Source organism: Fistularia commersonii, chromosome 8, assembly GCF_037954325.1.
Source record: "Fistularia commersonii isolate RoL2024-O1a breed Wild chromosome 8, RoL_Fcom_v1.0, whole genome shotgun sequence".
NCBI lineage: Eukaryota > Metazoa > Chordata > Actinopteri > Syngnathiformes > Fistulariidae > Fistularia > Fistularia commersonii.
In genome coordinates, this window is record NC_141291.1 from 18332252 (window position 1) to 18353289 (window position 21038).

General features: G+C 42.5%; 1 protein-coding gene across 4 annotated transcripts in view; it reads right to left on the reverse strand.

Annotated features, from left to right (window-relative positions):
- Nucleotides 1-21038, reverse strand: part of arhgap29a (Rho GTPase activating protein 29a) — a 34876-nt gene that overhangs the window by 11824 nt on the left and 2014 nt on the right. For 3 of the 4 annotated variants that reach the window (XM_086151492.1, XM_086151490.1, XM_086151491.1), the window contains 5 exons: nt 4075-4218; nt 1201-1297; nt 983-1055; nt 793-853; nt 310-456 (listed from right to left, as the gene is read on the reverse strand). In XM_086151492.1, the coding sequence (XP_086007618.1) occupies nt 310-456; nt 793-853; nt 983-1055; nt 1201-1297; nt 4075-4218 (522 nt within the window). Of the gene's footprint in view, nt 1-309; nt 457-792; nt 854-982; nt 1056-1200; nt 1298-2089; nt 2799-4074; nt 4219-21038 lie in introns of those variants that run through there. The other variant, XM_086151493.1, reaches the window with a different exon arrangement.

A 21038-nucleotide genomic window follows, 5' to 3' on the forward strand; every position in this document is an offset into this window, starting at 1 on the left:
ATTGGGAAATTTATGAACAAATAGTTCATTCCAGATAAAACTGAAATACTTTGTTCAAGTTATGAAAAGCCAATGATTAATTCATTGTTTAACTGCCACACAAGTATGAAAGCTAAATTACTAACTAGTAATAAAGACTAATAATAACTGTGTAAAGACTAATAATGTGCATGATAGGCATGAGTCATCTCATGAAGATAAGAGATCCCCTAAAGATATACTGACAAACATGACATAAGAAGTAGCGATGCGTAACGTGACGGCTGCCGCAACATGCCAGTGCTCTTGCATTTGCAGCTGCAGGCTCACCCATATTGACGCGTTTCTCCACCCAGGCAAGAACTTCTTTGGTATACTTGGACCAGGCCTTTGCATAGAGCAGTGCTGAGTCAACCCCGCTATCCTGCCGCTGCAGTGTCCTGTCCACCTCCTCGGTCCGAACCGGCAGCAGCGGTCCTGCGTCCAACATGGGAATTACAGCACTGGCGTTATCAATAAAGGTGAGCTTATACAAGACGCACTGTCACGCCACTCTCCTCTGTGCATGTTGTCCATGTACCATAAGTGATGTGGGTGTGACACAGCAGGAAAAGCCAAAGCTGACCTTGAGTGAGAAAGATATGGGCTAATGCCGTATGGAAGATTAGAAGAGGCTGCTGCAGGAATTAATATGTGGAATAATTTGGCCTGGATGGCCATGGAGACACAAGTCTGCATGGAGTGGCCACAACAGCACATGAAAAAATCTGCAATTTATTTTATTTTTTTCCTTTTCACACTACTACTCATTACCTGGTGGCTCATCTTTCTCAGGGCCCAATCCTCCAGATTCCACTGATAGGTTCTCAAAAGACTGAAAACACAGAGCAGGGCGGCGATGTGGTAAAGTTTAATGTTACATAGCAACGACAGCAGCTCATTTTAGGATTTGAGGATGTTGGACCGAGGCTCAATCGAAAAAAAAAAAAAAAAAAAATCTTACTCTGCTTCTCTTAGTTAGGGAGAGCCCCAACACCGATCCATTCTCTACATCTCCCATAAGGAAGTCAGACACTCTGAGGGAAGACAAAACAACAAATTTGATTGAGAGATAACACACAAAGACACATAAAAGGCCAGGCATGTGTTTAGAAATATTTGTAATGCTGATTTTTTTTTTTGCTGGGAGACAATAAAAGAAGTAGAAATCATGATACTCACACATTGCCAAAGGTGAATGCCAATGTGTCAATAGCAGTGTAGATTTCCCTGAAAAGGCTCTGTCTGTTGACTTCATTCACTTCCTTGAAGTTCACTCCTGTCAAACGGTGACAAAAGCAGGGCAGAGTTAAGTCCTGGTCACAAATCCCACCCCCACCCCCAACCCCTCAACTACTGCAGACATCCTGCACAGGCACAGCTGTTCCGGTTGACTTTTAACGCATGAATTCCAATGCGTGATTCATCACCAACTGCGTGATTCATCACCAAATGCGCAATTCAAAGAACTGAAAAAAAAAAAAAAAAACAATATATCTAAGCCAGCCAAAGAATCCGAAAGCCCACAGCACCTAAAATCAGAGATTAAAAAAAAAAACCCAGACAGGTGCAAATATTTGACTGTAATCTGGGAATACAGTAGTTTCCTGTTGCAAGTTTAAACATGGTGATGATTGAAGGCCGAATAGAGGAGAAACAACGGGGTAAATATGGCTATTATCACTCTTCACAATAAACTTCCTGTGTTTTCTAAGCTGAGATAAAATAAACCTCGGTAAAAGAGATGCTCGGGAAAAAAAAAACAGAGCAATAAATCAGTGTTGTCAGTGAACATTTTGCTGCCCCCCATAATTTCCTCTGTGTTTCCTCTCTTTTGGAACAATGGACATTTCTAGAGTTTCAGTTCTTAAACTGAGAAGTTCTTTAGGAGAACCAAGTCATCTTTGGAAATTATCTTCTTCTTCTTCAAAAAAGACTGTAACACCCAAATTGTTCCTCATTGTTTCTATCTGAAATCTTTAAGAAGGACATTAGAGCTTTTGCATTGACAACTGTAAGACTTGTCTGAGAGGCAAATGTCCCCAAAGGAGAAAATCTATAAACAACCCACCTGAAAACAAGACTTTCTTTAAGCTGTGCTCCTGTTCCTAGAAATACCTCTCTTAATTGTGAACAGTGACAGCAACTTTGGTACTTGGAGCCTTTTCAATCACGTCCAACCGATGGTGGTTTCTTCTATTCAACGAAAAAGGTCATTCATCGAAAGCGAATAAATCCAATCAAGAAATGATCCTTCAACTCTGGTGGACGTTTTTTTCAAAGTTCATTAGAAAAGAAATTGTAATCCTTTTTTTTTTTTTTTTTTCCTTAAGGCAGTCCAATATCGGTATCGTCCTGCCCAGATCAGTGAACCGCCACCATTAGGACCGTGCGATTGTCTTCTGCTGTAACATCTCCGACTTTTCTGTCCAACCCCCTACCCCCAACAGGACATCCTGAGCCCTGCTTGAATACAATGCCAATGCTCGCTCAGGCCCCGACCAGTGGTCTGAACGTGGAAGTTACATCATCAGGGAAAAATTGTATTGTTTCACTGCGTAGAATTCAAGCGTTAAAGGAAACCTTAAAGAAACAGGTTGTAGAATGTTTAATAGAAATACAGCAGTTGGATCTTGAACAACACAATACAAGAAATGGGGAAAAAAAAAATCTATGAGCTACTATTGAAGAGATAATATGAGACGAACTCGACTGAAAAACACAGAATCCCGCAATTAGCTAAAAAATCCAAGAACTGGAGCTGAAAAAAATATATATGTATATGTTTTACAGCAACCGTTTCCACATAATTCAGTATAATAATAATACTAATTAAGGATTCGGGCTAAAATATAATGAAGTTGGTCGGTGTTGTGACAGGATGCATGTCCTGTTGAGTTTAGGGAAGGTAAAATATAAATGAAAGTGTGAAGTTGACGTCATCCCCTCAGTGTGAGGACGGAAAAAAAAATATGATGAGTAATTCAGGCCACCTAGTGGCTGAAGATACAAGACAATACCCTGCCCGATGTTGTGGAGTGTGTTTGTATCCATGTTACTCTTCAGTTATATCCTTTTATACAAATTAATAATAATAATATTTTGGTGGGTAATTACAAAAAACATCACTGAAACAGAAGGTCAAGGCAAGAAATGTTGGCCATCAACTTGTCAACAGGTACAAGTTGAAGGCAAAGCAATTGAGTTTTGTTACAACCCCCAACATCGGACCATTCCTGGCAAAAGCCTTGCGTTTTCATTTTTGATTTCCTTTTACCTGTGAAGAACCATTTTCAAAAATGATCTCTCAAAATCAAAAATAACCGGTTTAAAAGGCTTCATGCAATGGCAAATCATCCGTCTAATGTGGCTTCCTTTAGACGGGGCCAGTGTGATTGTCATCTTTGAATGTCACACAAATTGCACTGAAGGAAGCCCGGTAGGCGTGCACAGCGATGATGCACACAGGGTCTCGAGCCCTTTCCAAATAATCAAGTGAAGGTAAGATGTGGTGACATGCTTAGTCTCTTCAACTGTTTGTCTGTTCTCTGAAGTGAACAGCTGTCAAAATGTTTTGAAGCCCCTCCGTGCCCCTTCTTTCCAATGCAAATGTGGACGAGGTAAACTCAAGGGGGGATTCTTGTGCAGTAGCCAAGTAAAGAAGGGGACCTGCAAGCCACATCATAATCTCAGAGAATTAGAGATTGAATAGGATTCCTCAATCTAGTTCTTCTGGACCGGCAGACCAAATACAAAGGCCACCTGCTTCTCCCTGCCCCTTTAGTTACATGTTTGACATCAAAATATTATTTTCTTCTCCTCTGCATTGGGTTTGAATCACATGTTGCGATATTCTCAGTGGCAGTGGCTTGCGAGAAGGCCAGCTTTTAAGTTAGAAGAAAGATTCAAACTGTCCATCGTACAGGCACGATGAGAGACGACCGTTACCGTGATTAGATGCAGAGACAAAACAGACCAGAAAAGACACATTGGGTGATGCGTTTAAGAAAAGCTGAGAGGTGTGGATCAAAGAGCGAGCCGGCGATAATTGCTGACCTTTGACTGAGGCAATGACAGTTCCAGCTGTGCTGAGAATGTCAACGGAGTTGAGGCTCTGATGTTTGTTGATGATGGTCTTGAGCACTCGCAGGACCTCGCCAAGACGCTCATGGACTGCGTGATGGAGGCACTCCTGGTGCACTGCAATGACACATCAGTGCATTTATAGCCACAAAAGGATTCTCAGTTCTGCAAATTCAACATTTTGATTCAGCAACACCACAGAAATAAAAAGAAAAATTGAAAAATCAAGACAATGCTAAAGATGGGAACGTTTTGCTTGCAGCATTAAAAACATCATCATAAAATGCTATAAATGGGACTTGGAAAATGAAAATGAATCCTATGAAATACTGTATTCAGAAAATCAAACCAACTAAATTGCAGCACCAGCCGCAGTGGTTGGTGCTCCCACCTCACGGCAAGAACGTCCCTTGTTTGAATCTGACAAGGGGCCTTTCATTTGCATGTTCTCCCTGTGTCTGCATGGGTTTCCTACCACAATTCAAAAACATCCAGTAAGTCAATTGGAGACCCTAAATTGCCAACATATGTGAATGGGAGAGTGGATAGTTGTTTGTCTCTAACTTTTGCCCTGTGACGAGACCACGACCAAAGGTCCAGGGTGAACTCCCGCCTCTTGCCCAACGCCAGCTGGGCTAGGCTCCAGCAGCCCTGAGTGCAGGATAAGCAGTGTAGACGAATAATTTTATGAATTATTTGATTAATTAATTGCAACATTCCTTAATGCTTGGGTTCATGAACGGTTATTTACACAAAAACACAAGACTACATCACGTTCCTGTGCTTTCTTGTCTCTCTCCCCTCTCCTCCTATCCCTTTCTGCTGTATTTCCACCGCTTCATAGTCGAGATTCCACTGCCATGATCCTGCTCAGCACACACTACTTCAACTGTCATCCTCGTTATTTGTACCGATAAAAATACAATGCAATAATCTAATTGCATTATCATTACTATAACGAATAAGTGCCAATCACTGTTGTTATCAATAATCAACTTTATTAGGCTCATAATAATTGCATCTTTATGCAAGATCGCTCTATCCCCCTCACACCCCAATCTGTTGAGGCGGTTGAGTTCTGTTCAAAGTTCCTACCCGAAGAAATAAAGCTTTGCCTCAATAATGTTATAAAAAGTACCTACTCTATGAAAAGTGCCTTGAGATAACTGATTATTATTTGGCACTATATAAATATTATAGGTTAGAATCGATCTAAGATGGCGGCGCGGACACAAGCAGCGGCCCGAGGCTCCCGATGTTTATTACTGTGATTTTCGCGTTCTTTCTCGATTTGATTTCTGTCGTGGATGCACTACTTCCAGTACGGAAGAACCGAACTGTTGGGAGTTCGGAACTAACCCCGGACTTCGCTCATTTCCAAAAATCGGACTTCATCCGACCGGAGCTGCTGCGCGTAGCTGCAACCCCCCCACCGACCCCCCGCGGTTGCCTAGGAGACGAAGGAGGCAACGTAAACAAAAACGGGGCGAGCGGAGCGGGCTGCGGGCTTGGCTACATGGTGACCCACACAGACCGACTTTGCACAGGCTCCTCCTCGCCAACGCTAGGTCGCCCACCACAAAAAAAAATGATGAAGTTCGACTGAGGATCGCCTCACGGAAATGCGAGATCTGTGTGGCGATCTTCACCGAGACCTGGCTGGACGACAACACCCCCGATGCCGCGGTGGAGCTAGCGGGGTGCTCTCTGAGGCAAGTCCAAGGGAGGAGGTTTGGGGCTGTACATTCATAATTCATGGTACATTCGTGGAAAATTATCGGAACATCCTGTTCCCCTGAATTGGAATACCTTGCAGTGAAATCGTTTAATATAGTCAGAGAATTCAGCTCCGTTATTATCGTAGCAGCCTACATCCCGCTGCGAGCTAACGCTAAGTTAGCACTGGAGCTCTACTGCCTGATCAGCGGCCAGATGGATGCGAATCCCCCAAGTTTCATAAATACCTTTCTATTCGTATTAAATATATTACCAGCGGTGGATAATAATATACTGGACCAGGTAGGCTGCAACATTCCAGGCTCATACAAGGCTGCAGCAGTCCCGCACCTTGGAATGTCAGATCACATCTCTGTAGAATTGATCCCTGCCTAGAAACCTCATATGCAGGTCCAAACCTATCATTAGAACGACCTGGTCTGGACTGAGGGAGCCTCCTCTGCCCTACAAGACTGCTTCGAACACACAGACTGATTTCAGAGAGTACACATGGGCTGTCTTGTACTGTTAATTTCTGCACCCACTCTGTCCTACCCATAAGGCAATCACTGTCTTTCCCAACCAAAAGCCGTGGATGGATAGCACAGCGAAGCCCCTGCTCAAACCCCTGGATGGCACCTATAGGGCAGGCGTGAGGCTGGCCTACAGCGGGGCCTGGGGGGGGATCTGTGAAAGGGCATACAGCTGGCCAAAAAATATGCACAGACAATGCATTGACGACCAACTCAACAACAACCCACGCCACATGTAGAGGCATCACGGCCATCACTGACTAAAAAGGCAGTGCCGGAACAACTTTTTTGCTTGCTTCAACTCGTCAAGCTGCAGAGAGGCTCCACATCTTCCCCGCTCAGAAGTGCAGCACCAGCCTCTCGTCCTGAAACTGCATCAGGTGAGTTCTACCCTAAGGAGCATCAACACCAACTGGGCCACAGGACCAGACAGGGTGTCAGGCCAGACCCTTGGATTGCAATGGATCCCTCTTGGCTGAAAAACAGCCCCCCCCTCCGCAAGCTACCACACCCCATCCCCCAGCAGAGCACTGACATTCACACCTGGATCCCTACCTGTTCAGCCACATACTAATGCAGTGCCCCCCTTCTGGACAACCCCTCCATCCTCCCCCTTCAGAGACATTACCTTGCACTAAGCCGCACTTTAAACTTATATTTTTATCAGCCTTCACACCATCCACATCGTGTACATAACTATGCACTATGTAAATAACTTGTTTATTTATTTTTATTTGTATAAAAACCCGGTACATGCTCTGATCCAGGAGCTCTCATTGCAAAATTTCGCTGTGCCTGTACGATGACAAATAAAAAATCTTGATTCTCGAATGTTGTTTCATGTGACTTGACTCAAAGCAGTCTCGTACTTTTGTATGCTGTTTTTTTTTTTTTAAATTATGGATTTATATTTTAAGTGCTTTGCCAGTAATAATATTCAGCAAAAAATAAATAAGGTTTGAACAACAAAAATAATAATAATGATTAAAATTTGTATTTAAAAATTTTTTGTCAACAAGATTTCATTTGCTTTTTTTTTCTTCAGCCTTGTAAATTTATTTGTGAAAATGATAACATCTCACTTTCATATCAAAGTGAGTGAATTTCAGTGATTATATTGATTATTCACAAATGAATTATTGAAAAAAATATAAAATCCTCCAAAATGATTACCGTATTTTCCGAACTACAAGTCACTCCAGAGTATAAGTCCCACCAGCAAAGAATGCATAATGAAAAAGGAAAAAAACAAGTCGCATTGGACTATAAGTCGCATTTTTGGGGGAAAATTTATTTGATTAAATCAGAGACCAAGAACAGACATTCGCCTTGAACGGCAAGTTACGGTGCATTCGAGCGGACGCGCCCAACCATGCCAATTTGCTGGTTTTACCTTATTTTTATTCGAACCGTAATAACAATTAAGCAACAGAGGCTCCACTTAATCTTCTCTGTCTCACATTCACAGCCAGTAGGAAATCACAGAACTCTGAACATTCCTCTAAAAAGTACCACAGGTTCATTACAATAGTAATAACAATAGAATAGAGAACAACAGGCTGAAATGGTGTCTGGTATGTTAATAAGCATATTAACAGCTATTCAGATAAGTATAGCATGAACAACATAGCATAACAAGTTTGCCAAGCTCTCAATCTCACTCAAAATCACTAAATCCATTGGATTTTTCCTCCTTGGTGTTACTTCTGAGGAACTCCACCAACTCCGGAGGTAAAAGGTGCACCACTTCCTTTTCTTCGTGGTTGCTTTTGGGACATCGTTGTCCTTGCTGCTAGCGAGGCAGTTGCATTGCATGAAGCGGTAACACCAAGAAGGTCCTCTCGTAAAGTCATTTATATTCATCGCCTTGGCAACTTCCTAGGCGTGGAGATGTAATGGCACCATTGACAAGCCTCTCCCGGCAATGCGTTGTTCAATTCATTTAATTTGTGAACTCATTCCTTTAGCTGTGGCCATCTAGCTTTTAGCCTGCGATTATCTTTTTTTTTTTTTTTCTTCATCGCAGTTAGAGTATCCTCTAGTTTCTCGCTCGCTCCAAACTGCTCGACTAGTGTTTTCTGCTGCATATTTCAGCACTTGCAGCTTTTAATCTTCAGAATATGATTTTCCCTTTGGGGGCATTTGTGTTCAGTCTTTCTCTGTTGTCTTTAAAAGTTGTCGTTTAAATTTTAAATTGTCCGTGGTACAGGAGTGATAGGAGTAGCAGATACCTGCACACAAGCCAAAGCGCACTCTTGCAGCTGTCAGTGTGAAAATAATCAAAGTGTGAAATTACCGTAGATATTTTAATATACAAGTCGCACCTGAGTATAAGTTTCAGGACCAGCCAAACCATGAAAAAAAAGTGTGACTTATAGTCTGACAAAAAAACAGTACTTGAAAGAGCTGGATGTGTAAATGATGCATTTAAAACATTTGCCTGCATATAGAAACTTACTCCAGTGCAATATCGCCACCTGTTTTTTTAGCTTGACAAAAAAATACTATGTTTTGTTTTCTATGCCTGTAGGCCAAATAACATTTCCTAATAAATGAACTAAAAAGTCCCAAATTGACAATGATGGAAAAAAGAAGGGAGACCATCTTAGAAACCCCACCCATCTAATCAAGAGCGTCTAAATCATTTCAGCACTTTTTGTGTAATCCTGGTCACAGATGGTCACAAAAACCACGGTGCAGACAGGGATAGGAACACAACCCTCTCGCTGGATGTAAACATAGAACCACGGCCGCATTTCAGGAAGGGGGCTTGTTAACAATGGCCCATAAATCCTCTGTCTACTGGACAAAAATCTCACAGTTTTAAAATGAATGGTGCAACCTCATTGGCAACTTGATTACTACACTGACATTCCAGCTTTGTCGTCTTAAAGGGTGACCATGGCAGCCCCATCAGTCCACTGCCATCCATTCCCACTTGTTCTGGTCAACACTGACAGAGTCACTGGTCTGTCTAGGCAACTGGACCATAAAGCAGGGATGGCAGAGGGACGGCACACTAGGCGGAAACCCGCACAGAACTAGAATGCTGCAAACCTAAAGACCAAGTGTTAAAATAAACATGGCCTACACTGACCTTTATGCAGTTCGATGTTTACGAGTTAGTTAATCAGAAGCCTCATCTGTAAAACCTGCTAAGGCAGGACTATTGCTGATGTTCCATCTCCCTGCCATTTTTAGGGACATTCACAGAAAGTAGCAATGGCTAAAAAAATTCAGAGTGGGCATAACAGTCACATAAGTAGCCAATCTTTTGTTTTTCAGTGCAATTTGTACTTAACTGCTCCGGCATAGATTAAGTCAAAACATTCAGATAAGAATCTTCTTGAAAAGGATTTTGAAGACACGTCACCTCGGGTACCTGTTTCTGTGTACTGTGACTCAACACAGAGTCATCACTGTTTGCAACGTGACTAAGTGTACCGCGGATGCTTGAAGACTGAAGTCATGAATCGAAGAAAACGCAAGTGTGTTTAGTATCTGCAAGATACCCTTACAGAGCATGATGAAGGAGAGTTTCGGCATTCGGGCAATGCAAGAGGAGATTTTATCTCCCAGGGGATAGTTTTCATGCCATGTTTTCAGCGTTATTCCCTTTCAGCCATCAGTCTACATCATTTTAGTTTGACAGAAATCTCTATGGCAAAATCTCCTTACAAATTCCTGGTAAAAAAAACATTAGCACAAACGTAAACACACACATGCAGAATTGCCAGTGGCAGTCAAAGCCACATTTTGTGCTGACGATCACCCCTGGATTACCTCTTCATGGAGAAGGGGATCAGAAAGACTTTAGCTGTCTCCCATTTTTTCTTTTATTCGTTAGCCCTCTTTTTTGGAGCGGGACAAATAGTGCCGCCAGCAGGGCTAATAATGCTGGGCCTTTGTGGCCTCGGTGACAATGCTTTCTGAGGCCTAATCCGGGAAATCCAGCCAACTAAACAGCGGGTGACAAGTTCACTTTGGCCAACAGGTCAAAAAAACAAAAACACTATTCTAATAATTAGTTGGACGCATTAAAAATAAAAGAACAGATTTTTCCATAGTGACCAAAATGTAGCAGGGATTTAAATTAGAGGTCTACATTGATTTTCTTACAATTTCAAGGTCCATCTCATGTGATCTCTGGTCGCCTCTTGTACTCCATTAATGAATAGGGCACAAAGCTGCCACAATGGGCCCAAATGACAATTTTTGTGGTCACTTTGCCTTGAGCTAATTAAGCAGTGAGTACAAAAAGAACATCCATGATGGGCCAGCGCCGCAAGAACGGAAAATTATGTTTCAAAGGGGTCAAGTTGTGAATTCAGGTGAACAAACCCAAAAGGAAAAGAAAGACATGAGACAACCATCTCGGCAAAGGGATTGTTAAAATTAAAAAAACTTGCCAAAATTAGCCATTTATACTGTTGCCAATGTTATTACATAAGACACACAAAAAAAAATCAACCAATCAAAAAACAGCATGAGGTACTCCATGCCAACATCCCCTGGTCATTCAACAGGCCAACAGCTTCTCCGCAGGACCTGGAGAGTCTTATCCTTTGCCACGGCAACCATCTTCATTCATCTTCATCAGCTGTCATGCACAACTCCATCCAGTGCTGAAAACCTGGTGGCTCTGATGACAAAAGACCCTACTCCTTTTGTTTTAGCTGCCCAACTCCTCACAAGCAGAGAAGAGCGCCAGCAGTGTTCTTCTGGCAAAGCCACAACTCAAACTGGGAGTATGACTGCTATACAAGCAGTGCCCAGGGGCTTTCAGAGTCATTTGCTTTGTTGGAAATATATATGGAAAATATCTTGACATATGAGATGCAAGTTTCAAATAGAGATATAAAATGTCGATGCTATTTTCCCCACTCTTCCAATATGGGAACAGTGGATCACGGCGCAATAGTTTTTAACTGATGGCTCACAAACCCTATGATGTTGAGCCAGTATAATGATCCTCCTGACCCTCTGCGTAAATGCCGACAACGGAACATGGAGAAATTCTGGAATATTCAGCAAGATAGGGTGAAAGGGTTATGATTGTATGTTATTTGCATCGTTTTGTGGGGAATATATCGGAAAAGGTACACTCCAATCATGATATAAGAACTGTTAAGGTGGGCAACATAGGGTCGCTGTCAGTGGTCACTATAAGGACATTTTATAAATAACGAGTGAGCACTGACTAAGACCAGAAAATGTACATAAAAACGTGTATTTAATATTTTTTCATCCTTGACGTGAAATCAAGTTTCCCTCAAGATCTAATTTCTCAGAATTTCATACGTAAATCCCTTGCCACAATTGTATAATAGCGTCAAAAATGACAGCAAGTTGCTTCATTTCTTAAGCCCTTAATAGGTCCTGGATATTTTTGATCCCTTTTACTGAGATTATCCTTTGAATGGCCAAATACACACAATGGCCTAAATCATCCCTACGCACACTATGTGAGCCATTCATCGACCAAGTAACTGAATCCCTGGAGACATCGAGCTTGAGCAAGCTAGAGGTTCCTTATGAAACTGCACTTAAACTGTGAATGTCCATGAGACAGAGTCTTCCTTTGCAAAGGTTTATGGCCTTCTATCTTCAATAGTGGCTGTGTGGCCTATTGGACCATCCTAAATGGAGGCTAATTAGCAAGACATTATGGTTGTGTCCACCAGCCCAGCAGGACACGGGATAATGTACAGCAACGGATTATTTAACCCCGCAATTGCCGTTCTCGGGGGGAATAAAACAAAGAGAAGGTTTCGTACCACCAAAGAGGACCTGTCAGAGGCAAATCTGAAAAATGCCTATTTTGTTTTTACAGCGGTATTGTCAGTTTTCTAAAACAGCAGAAGTAGCTTCCATAGGACTGTTTGGTGGAAAAGAGTTCAATGGCAGCAAACATTCAAACTTGCAAATATTAGTTCAAACAACAAAACATCATATAAAGCTGCTGGGAAGATCTCCCTGTTCCCCTGGGAAGAACATAGAGTTTTGAGTGGGGACTTGTTTGAGTGCAAAAATCTCACTATTGTCCATGGGGGCCACGAGCAAACAGTGGGACAGAATGTCTCATGGGTCTTGCCGCATGAAGCATTTATGGAACAATAAATCACAACGGCAGCTTTTCACTTTTCACAGAGACAGAGGGATTGGAGTGTGTGTTTTTGTCCAAGTCTGATGGCTAGGGTGGGAGGATGGTAAGGGAGTGATTGGGGAGGAGCTCTTGTGGGTATGGGAGGAAAAAAGGGAAGGGGGTTGTGTGTTTTTTAGGGTAGTTACTCTCCCTTGGGATTTGTCCCAAATTTACCCATGCACCCCACATCCCTGCCCTAGTAGGGGAGACAAGGAAAGAGCGAGCGACATTCCAGGGCATAATAAGCGCTAGTGAATGAAAGCTACAGGGGGATCAAAACCTTGATCCTGATGAGAAGGAGGCCGCGGATCAGGAGCTGCTTGCAGGCAGCCAGCAATACATTGCCAGGTTTTTACTTCTTTAGCGTCATGGAAACCCAACATTCCAGCCTCTTATTTAGTGACAGAGACCGAGTTGCAAAAGTGCAAGATAGCTGGGGATCCATCGTGAAAACGCTGGATGATCAAAATGACATCAGACAATACAAAGCACCTTGAAACCCAACCGGGAGCTCAGGCATTTTCAATTTTCATGTCAACAAGTTGTATACACTGATTTTGTGAATTATTTGCAAGAAATTTACAGCTCTGAACCGACGTGTGGTTTATTTTACCAAAAAACAACCATCATAATCGATGCAACGGTTACGCTTCATCGTTGTAGTTTCTGAATGCACTGTGAAGAGATACTGCTTTCACAGGTGTTGACAAGTGGGCTCTGAAAGAGCATTTTCATTGGTGTGATAGAATCTGTATGACAGCCGGGGGTCTGGTAAAGTAGAACAATAGCACCCATTAGTGCTAAAACAAAGTCAGTCGCTTGGCTCAAGGGATAATATACATTCTAAATGACAACTTTGACTGTTGGGACTCTGGTATCAATGTATGATTCTGAAACACAAAACATCCACCAGAGCCTGACACAATATGACTTGGCAACATTCCTTTCACTGTGACCCTAGCTATGCTCAGTCATGCACTGCAAATCATGGGAGCAATGGATTATTTATGCTTCACAAAATTTGAGTGGATGGCAGGGTGCTTATTGCCACAAAGCAAGTGTGAAATCACTAAACATGTCACAACTGGGTCTGCAGAGGTCCGATCACATGGCAAAAGGGGATAAAGAGGATGTTGGATGGGATAGCCATGACTAATGACAATCAAAACCTCTCGGTGTGTCCAATTGAGTTTGACTACAACTGGAGATTCCAGGTCCCCTCTCCTCAACTAACTTAAAATGACCCTGAAGTGGTAACTGTTTCAAAGATATTCTTCAATGGCCTGTGGTATGGGTTAGTTTCATAAGGTTCCTTTTAAATTCCCCCGTCACCTTCAAAAGACAAACGATGAAATGTGGGCCTTACAATCATTTACCGTGTGACTCCATCACCTCAGATTTGTTCAAAAGGATTCCCCTAAAACAGTTGAGGATGAAACGCCGCATTTTTCATAATAACCTCTTCAAGTCGCATCATCAATTGGGTATTCAATTCAGTGGCTAAAAATGCCCTTTCCAAATTTTAACCATTTGTGCAACTTTAAGTGGTACTTGCAAAATGGGTCCACTTAACCTTTAACACTCAGGCATGGTCGCTGCAATGGGTGGCCAATGTATCCCTTGATATTCCCCTCCTCAGCATGCTTCCTGTGGTCAGTGGTCCTGCTCAATCTCTGTCGGCAGACCACCAGCTACCCACTCTACGGATTAGCAGATTACATGCAGCTGGTAAGACAGACAAACTTTGCCTTCTTGGACCTCCGTACTTATAAAGAGGCATTCCCTGTTGTTTCACCTTTGAAGCTCTATTTCCCATGACTGCACACACAAAGAGGTGGTGTTTAAAAAGAGCCCCAGGCTACATACACAGCACCTTTAACATAGGTGGGGGGGCTTTTATACTCCTACTTTAAAGGCTACTCCTTTTGTGAGGCGCGTTAGCTGTTAGCTTGGGAAACCAAAGGGAATGAACTTTCCAACAATCATTGAGCATTAATGAAAACAGATATACAGCGAAACCCGGTAATTAAGACCTGATGAGACGAATTATGCTTAACAGCGAGGGTGCCCTGGGAAAGTGTTCAAAAATCTATTTTCAAGCCAATAGACATGTTTATCCTTATCCTTGGATATTTCTCTCTACAGTTCTTAGCATATAAATGAGATGCCCAGTGTGGAGTGAGGAATTTGTTTTCCCCCTTTCATTTCTCTTTGGAACTGTCTATCACAGTGAGGAAAGACAGGCAACCTTTCTCTCCAGATATACCCCCACAGCACCACCTCCACCGCCTACTGTTGACGTGAAGCCATGAAGGCTGGCATTCCAACTATGCTTTCTTTAAGAGAAACTGCAAATCCTCCCACCATGCAACCTCTAGCGGGCAGCCAAACTAGTCAAGCATTAGAGACCACACTTGCTCCCCAAGATGTGTATTGGAGGCAGCGGAGCATCTGCAGGAAAGGAAGCTGGAAGATTTGTCCAACTAAGTACAAAGATGGGCCCCTTAGCCACCTGTCAGGGGACAGAACTAGGAGGTGAGGGGCTGCACATTAGGGTAAAACACATACCTGAGAGTGAGTGCACAATGTTTGGCTTTGCTATCATCATAATCCCAGGACAAAGGCTTCTTTTGTTTGTTTTCAGACTAGAAAAGTTTTTTTTTTTTTTCTCTGTTTTTGCCTCCCACAGCAGTCACTTTAATAATAGAAGTATTTTGTTAAATAAATTGTCTAAAATCCAGAAAAATAAAATGAACAGTCAATATCTCAGACTTATAAAAGCAAAGTATGGTGGAGATTTCATTTTAGACCATAACAGATAAATCTAATGAAAAATTACCATGCCAATTTGCATTTTAAGAATATGTTGAGCAAACAAAAAAAGTACCCACGAGACAAACAAAGGCTGCTTGACCAAACAAGGAACTGTTTGTATTCTTCCCATGGCTACAATTAAAAGCTCAACTACACAGTTGAGATATTCGGGCTTGTGAAAGCGATTATTTACACCGACCTGTCTATTTCAAACGCCAGGCGGCCTGGTGGATAAACGACTGAAGGTTTGAGGAGCTTATTGTGAGAAATGCAGGTATTTGAGCTTGTGCATTGCACAGCTTTGTAAGTTGAATCACAGCTAAATGGTCAGACGTTCCTCCCTTAGCCCTCTACACCCCAACGGAGCCTAATTTGAGTCTCACAAGAGAGGACAGGACCTGGTTCTACTTCACGCTCAGTCTGTTTATCTCCACCTCAAACCCGGGCTTTGGTCCTAAACATATCGAGTGCCGAGCTCATCCTCCTCTCTCCTCCCCGGCCTTTGACGGAGTGCGAACTGCTCTCAGCATGGGGTGGGCTGACACAGTCACATGCATGTGTACGTTGAGGTCAGCTCTGGCAGACTAACAAGCAACAAGTATCAGGAGTGAACAAAAAATTAGGAGAAAAAATGATGAATAGCACTTTGGGATACTGAGAGTGTGATTACGAGAATAAGAAGATTCCGTTCTGGTAGGAAGTGATGGTTTTCTAAAGGAAGGAGGAAAAATTAAAGGCAATATTTACATATGGAAGCTGTCATCGCCAGACCATTTTTCTGACATTTCTTTTGCACCTGCATAAATAGCTTTCAATGCTGAGAAAGATGCTTTTAAAGAGGAAAAAAAAAGGATTCATGGTTTATAGATATAAAACCGGTCTGTTCAAACTATCCATAGTGGATATTAAACCTAGTTTGTGCTTTATGAGCTCTATGAAAAAAAGCTGATAATGAATCACAAATTTAAATGAAAAAAGGACTAATGTGGAAAAAAGTATCTCTAATTCTGAGTGTTCTTCATCAATCTACTGCCGACATGTTTCAAAAAGTGCCTTCTGTCAAATTAATTCCACCTTCGTGATTCTAGACTTTAATCCCATACTGGGCTGGAACCTGCAGATTCAGGGGCTACTTAAGATTATTGAGAGGATAAACCAGCCCACTTCTTTTCAAAGCTTTAATTCCTGCAGGACTAGAGAAGGTATCCCCTTCATACCATCAACAGCCTCTAGTTAAATCCACCATCGATTTTCTGAGTGATGGAGGCCGTGGATGCACATTGGATTCCCCACTTTGTTGCGAGTTACAAATATTTGGACAAGAGACCAGTTTATTATTTTTCTCATGACAAAGGTTTGGCAGAAACGGTTTCAAAGACTTTGCATATAAATCCTATCTTAGAAGATACAGCAACCCTGCACACACACATCCACTAGATTATTCTCTTTATTCCTCATCGACCAGGTACAGCGATGTCAAAGACTTATTACCATCACTGCAAATAATTTTTGCTTTCACTGTGGTATCCTCAGTTGAGGGAGAAATAGATTTCTCAATGATGCTCAAAGCATGACTGTGTGGCACATATTCATTTCCCCACGCTCTTCTTTTGGAATAAAAATAACTTCTTTTTTTTAGAGATGGAGCCTCTTGGGGCGTGGGAATCCTAGAGCTTTATCGAAACGTTACGTGGACGTCGACCCCACCCCCGAGAACAAAGCTGGCCCAGCGAAAAACAGCGTCCAACAACCATAAATCTTTGCGGTGGGGTAGGAAGGAGAGAGACACGCATGAAGAGGCAGCTCCCTTAGGTTCCAACTCCAAAACAATCATTACAAGTTGATTAATTTTTTTTAAATGTTTTTCTTTTTTCTTTTGGGTAAGCCAGTGCTGATAAGGGCCTCATTGCATGATTTGTTTCCTCGGACGAGGGGGTAACAGGATGGGGGTGCCATATGTCACGAAACCCAACATCCAGGCTGGCAGCGATTCCAATGAGCAAATTCTAGTATTGTATAAACGGATGCTCAAACGATAGCAGCACTTAAATAATTAAGGTAATGCAACAAATCCCTTTAGGCAGCTTAATGAGCGAGATAAGTGTCCAGTCTGATTAAATCGAGAAGCACGGAAAAATAATCTGAGTCTCGAAGCATCGCTGCTGCTTCACGCGATGACTTTGGAGCCACAGAGGTTAGCTGGCTCATATTTGGAATCATTTAAAGGGGCTTTCAATACGGGAACAGTAATAGCACCATAAAAGGGACTTTTTGTGGGGCAAGAACAGACTTGCGATGCTTTACAGCAGATCCCGGACCCAGTGGGATAAGGCTGTCCAAACAGAGAATAGCAACAGCCACTAAGAAAGTCTGGAATGGTTTGTGAAAAGCCCATGTACGGCTAATTTTAGGTTGGTATTTTACAGAGGGTGATTTAGGAAGGGGTATTGGGTCTTTCTCTTAAGACCCGTACCAGATTTAGTTTCCCACAGAGCCTTAGAGTTATGGCAAAGCACAAAAAAAAAACCTAAACAAACCTATGTAATTCAATTAGAGGCTGAAAAACAAAGCTAGCCTTTACCCTGTAAAGTAAGTTTTAGAAGCAAAATTCACAGCGTGCTCTATCACAAAAAGGCTGTCTTGCATATCACACTGTGGAATTCTTATCGTGTATTTTTTTATCGGATTACAACCCACAAACATGCACAGAGACAGAGAGTCACAAGCACACGCACTGACTGACAGAGGACACCTCTACTCCCGAACAGCTGATGTGATAAAGAAGTGTGGGGACTGTGCATGACATACATTATTGACAATACCATGCTTTAATACATGCTGAAATGAGATTCAACCCTCACATTGTGGGAGTTGGTTGTGTTAGTCATTGTATTTTTCATCTTGCTCCTATTTTTTAAGTGTGAAGTTTTCTAGAGGAACATGAATTAATAGATTTTTTTTTTAATCTCCTGAGAAAATATTACCTCCCAATGATGACATACATTGAGTAATGTTTAGCTCAACACAAAGGGCCCTGCCTGACTTGCAAAAATCTTGGGAGCTCCACCAATTAAATCTTTCTAGTGTTACAATGGTGGTAATTGTGTACTTTTTCTGGATTAAAATAATAAATGGACTGTTCTACTGTGTGTGCGTTGAGGTAAGTTTGAGACTAAAAAGGGAAGGGGGTGTAAAATGACAGAAACCGCTTAAGCAGATTTGATTTAAGGCTGTCTGGCTGCTGAAAAGTAGCATGAATTTGCCCTGAGAATTGATAGTGGCAGTATGATATATTAAAAGTAGAGTAATAATCATCACCCTTTTATAAGGAATGCAAATTAAATGGCTTGTTTTGTTTGAACAAATTCTTTATAAGAGACAACTATTTGGGGGAAAAGAGGAAATCTGAATGCTCTTTCTTTATAGACTTTTAAACTTGGTTTTAGCTAATGTGTATGAAATGAAAAGTGGCATAAGAACTGCAACAAGAAGGGAAGAAATTTACTAAAGGTTCTCATTCATCGAAACAAGAAAGCAAACCTCCTTGGCTGCAATCCAAACTAATCCGAACCCCGAGGATCGGCACTTCATTGTGTGAAAATATGAAATTTGGCATTCAAATAATACATCTTTGCTGTAACACCCTGTTGGCTGCAGCTTCAATAAATGCTTGCCAGTGTAATTTTCTATTGTGAAGCAGCTGACGCGTAAAATTGGCTGTCATTCTGCCTGGTAGAGTCGGAGCATGAAAACACAGCTGACACACCTGAGTGTCACAACACAACAAAAACAATCACGTACCCTGAAATAGAAGATGAGGCGCGCGGTAATCTGTCGGAGAGCTACTGCGAGCATGCGCCGGCACCCGGCTCCAAAAACAGGCTGGGTCACCCTCGGGCCTAATGAAGACACTAACAACGGCCAAATATTTGTTGCTCTAATCTTATGTCGGAAGGTCTGAGAGGCCCCAATTCACCGTCAAACACAAAGGCCACGCAGACCACCCCTTCTGCTCATATGATCTCTGAAAGTCCTCTGTGACCCCGTGGAGGACAAACCGCAAAATAATTATCCCATCCATTTAATGACATGTCATTCACAAGAGAGCACCGGACAAGGTCACGACCTTAAAAAACCGATGCAAATATCTGTCACGCAGCAGGTCATTAACACTCCCACCACCGGAGGAACTTAAAGTATTCATTCCTTGGAAATAGTAACAAAATTACAAAACGCGGTGGCTTGCATCAACAACTGCAAAACCACCAGTCAACAGGAGCCATGCAGTAATTACCATTTAAGGATGAAAAACAAATACTTTCGTAAACAGAAAAAGTCTCTTTGCACAACTGGCTGGAGAAGCCCCTCAGGGGCCATTCTCATAGCCCCCTGCTATTTTGGACTTGGGAAAGTAGCCTTTCAGCAAAAGCGGCCAGCTGTCAGCAGCATCCGGGCCGCCTCCCGGGACGGAGGGTGTCAGGCTCACCTCTCGGACGGTGAGATAGGGCGACCAGGCCCCGAGCTGGTTACTGCCTCTTTGGCGTATCTCAGCGAGAGATATGAGCGCTCAGGACCGAACATTGTTGCTGTAATTTCAGGCAGGGGTTAAAAATCCCATCCCTTCCGTCACTTGTGAGCGTCCAGTAGCGCAGCCGGGTTACCCATATCAGTGGTCTTTTGGTGGAGTTTGAGTCTTATTTATTTGGTCAATTTGCCGACTCTCAGTTCTGGTAGATTCTGTTGTTGTTTTTTATTTTCTTTGGACGTGGCCATTAGCCTAATTGACACAATCCGCCTTTTCCTGTACGTACACAAAACAAGCCGCTCACCACACCCACTCTGCTGGACTCACATGTTTTCACTCATGGGACATTTTTTTGTTGACACTCCACGCAATTAACTTTCTGAGATGATGTAGTTTTTGCGAACCGGTTCCTAATGAGAGTCCCACATGACACTAATGCAGCCTTGTCATACAGCAAAAACCTGCCCGATAGCCTCGATAAGCGTGATTAAATTGCGGTGTTTGTGTTGGATCACGTTTAGATCAAGGCGGACAGCCGATGGGGACTGGCACAAACACCAAAGATGTATTTTCTCCCCCGTAAATCGAGACGTCATTGGCTTGGTGAAGCCTAAACGCAGCGATTTACTGCCTTGATGTGCAGCATGTTGGCGGGTCGCTCAAATCTCTGCCCCGTCAGCCGGGTCAAGCACCACCGGTGACCTCTTCAGACAAAAAAAGAAAAAGAAAAGCTAAGGAGTCTTTTTCGAAAGGTCAGCGGGTCACAATCACCACGTCCTCCAGGCACCTTCAGTCTGTCTCATTTAACCTCCCTTGGCAAAAATATTTCAATTTTTTTTGAAGCGTCAATGAATATTGGGCAGTGTGGCTCAGAGGGTTAAAGAGGTCATCTTGGAACCGAACATTCCCTGTTCGATTTCCTGGTTCTTTCTGGTCTGTGTAAGGTTTGTTGAGCAAGACACTCAACCCCCAACTGCTTTTCTTGAGCTGCTTTCTGCTCATAGTTAATCCATGATGGGTTAAATGCAGTGGTCAAATCTGCTGATGTTGTGTTCTTAGTATAACTGAATGTGACGATAAATATTTCTTCTTGTATTGTTGCATGATGCGCCACCTTTGTCTGATATACTGTGATCAGAAATATATGAAAACAGGTAAAGTGACGCAGAAAATGTATGGATCACATAATTGTTGTTCTGCTACT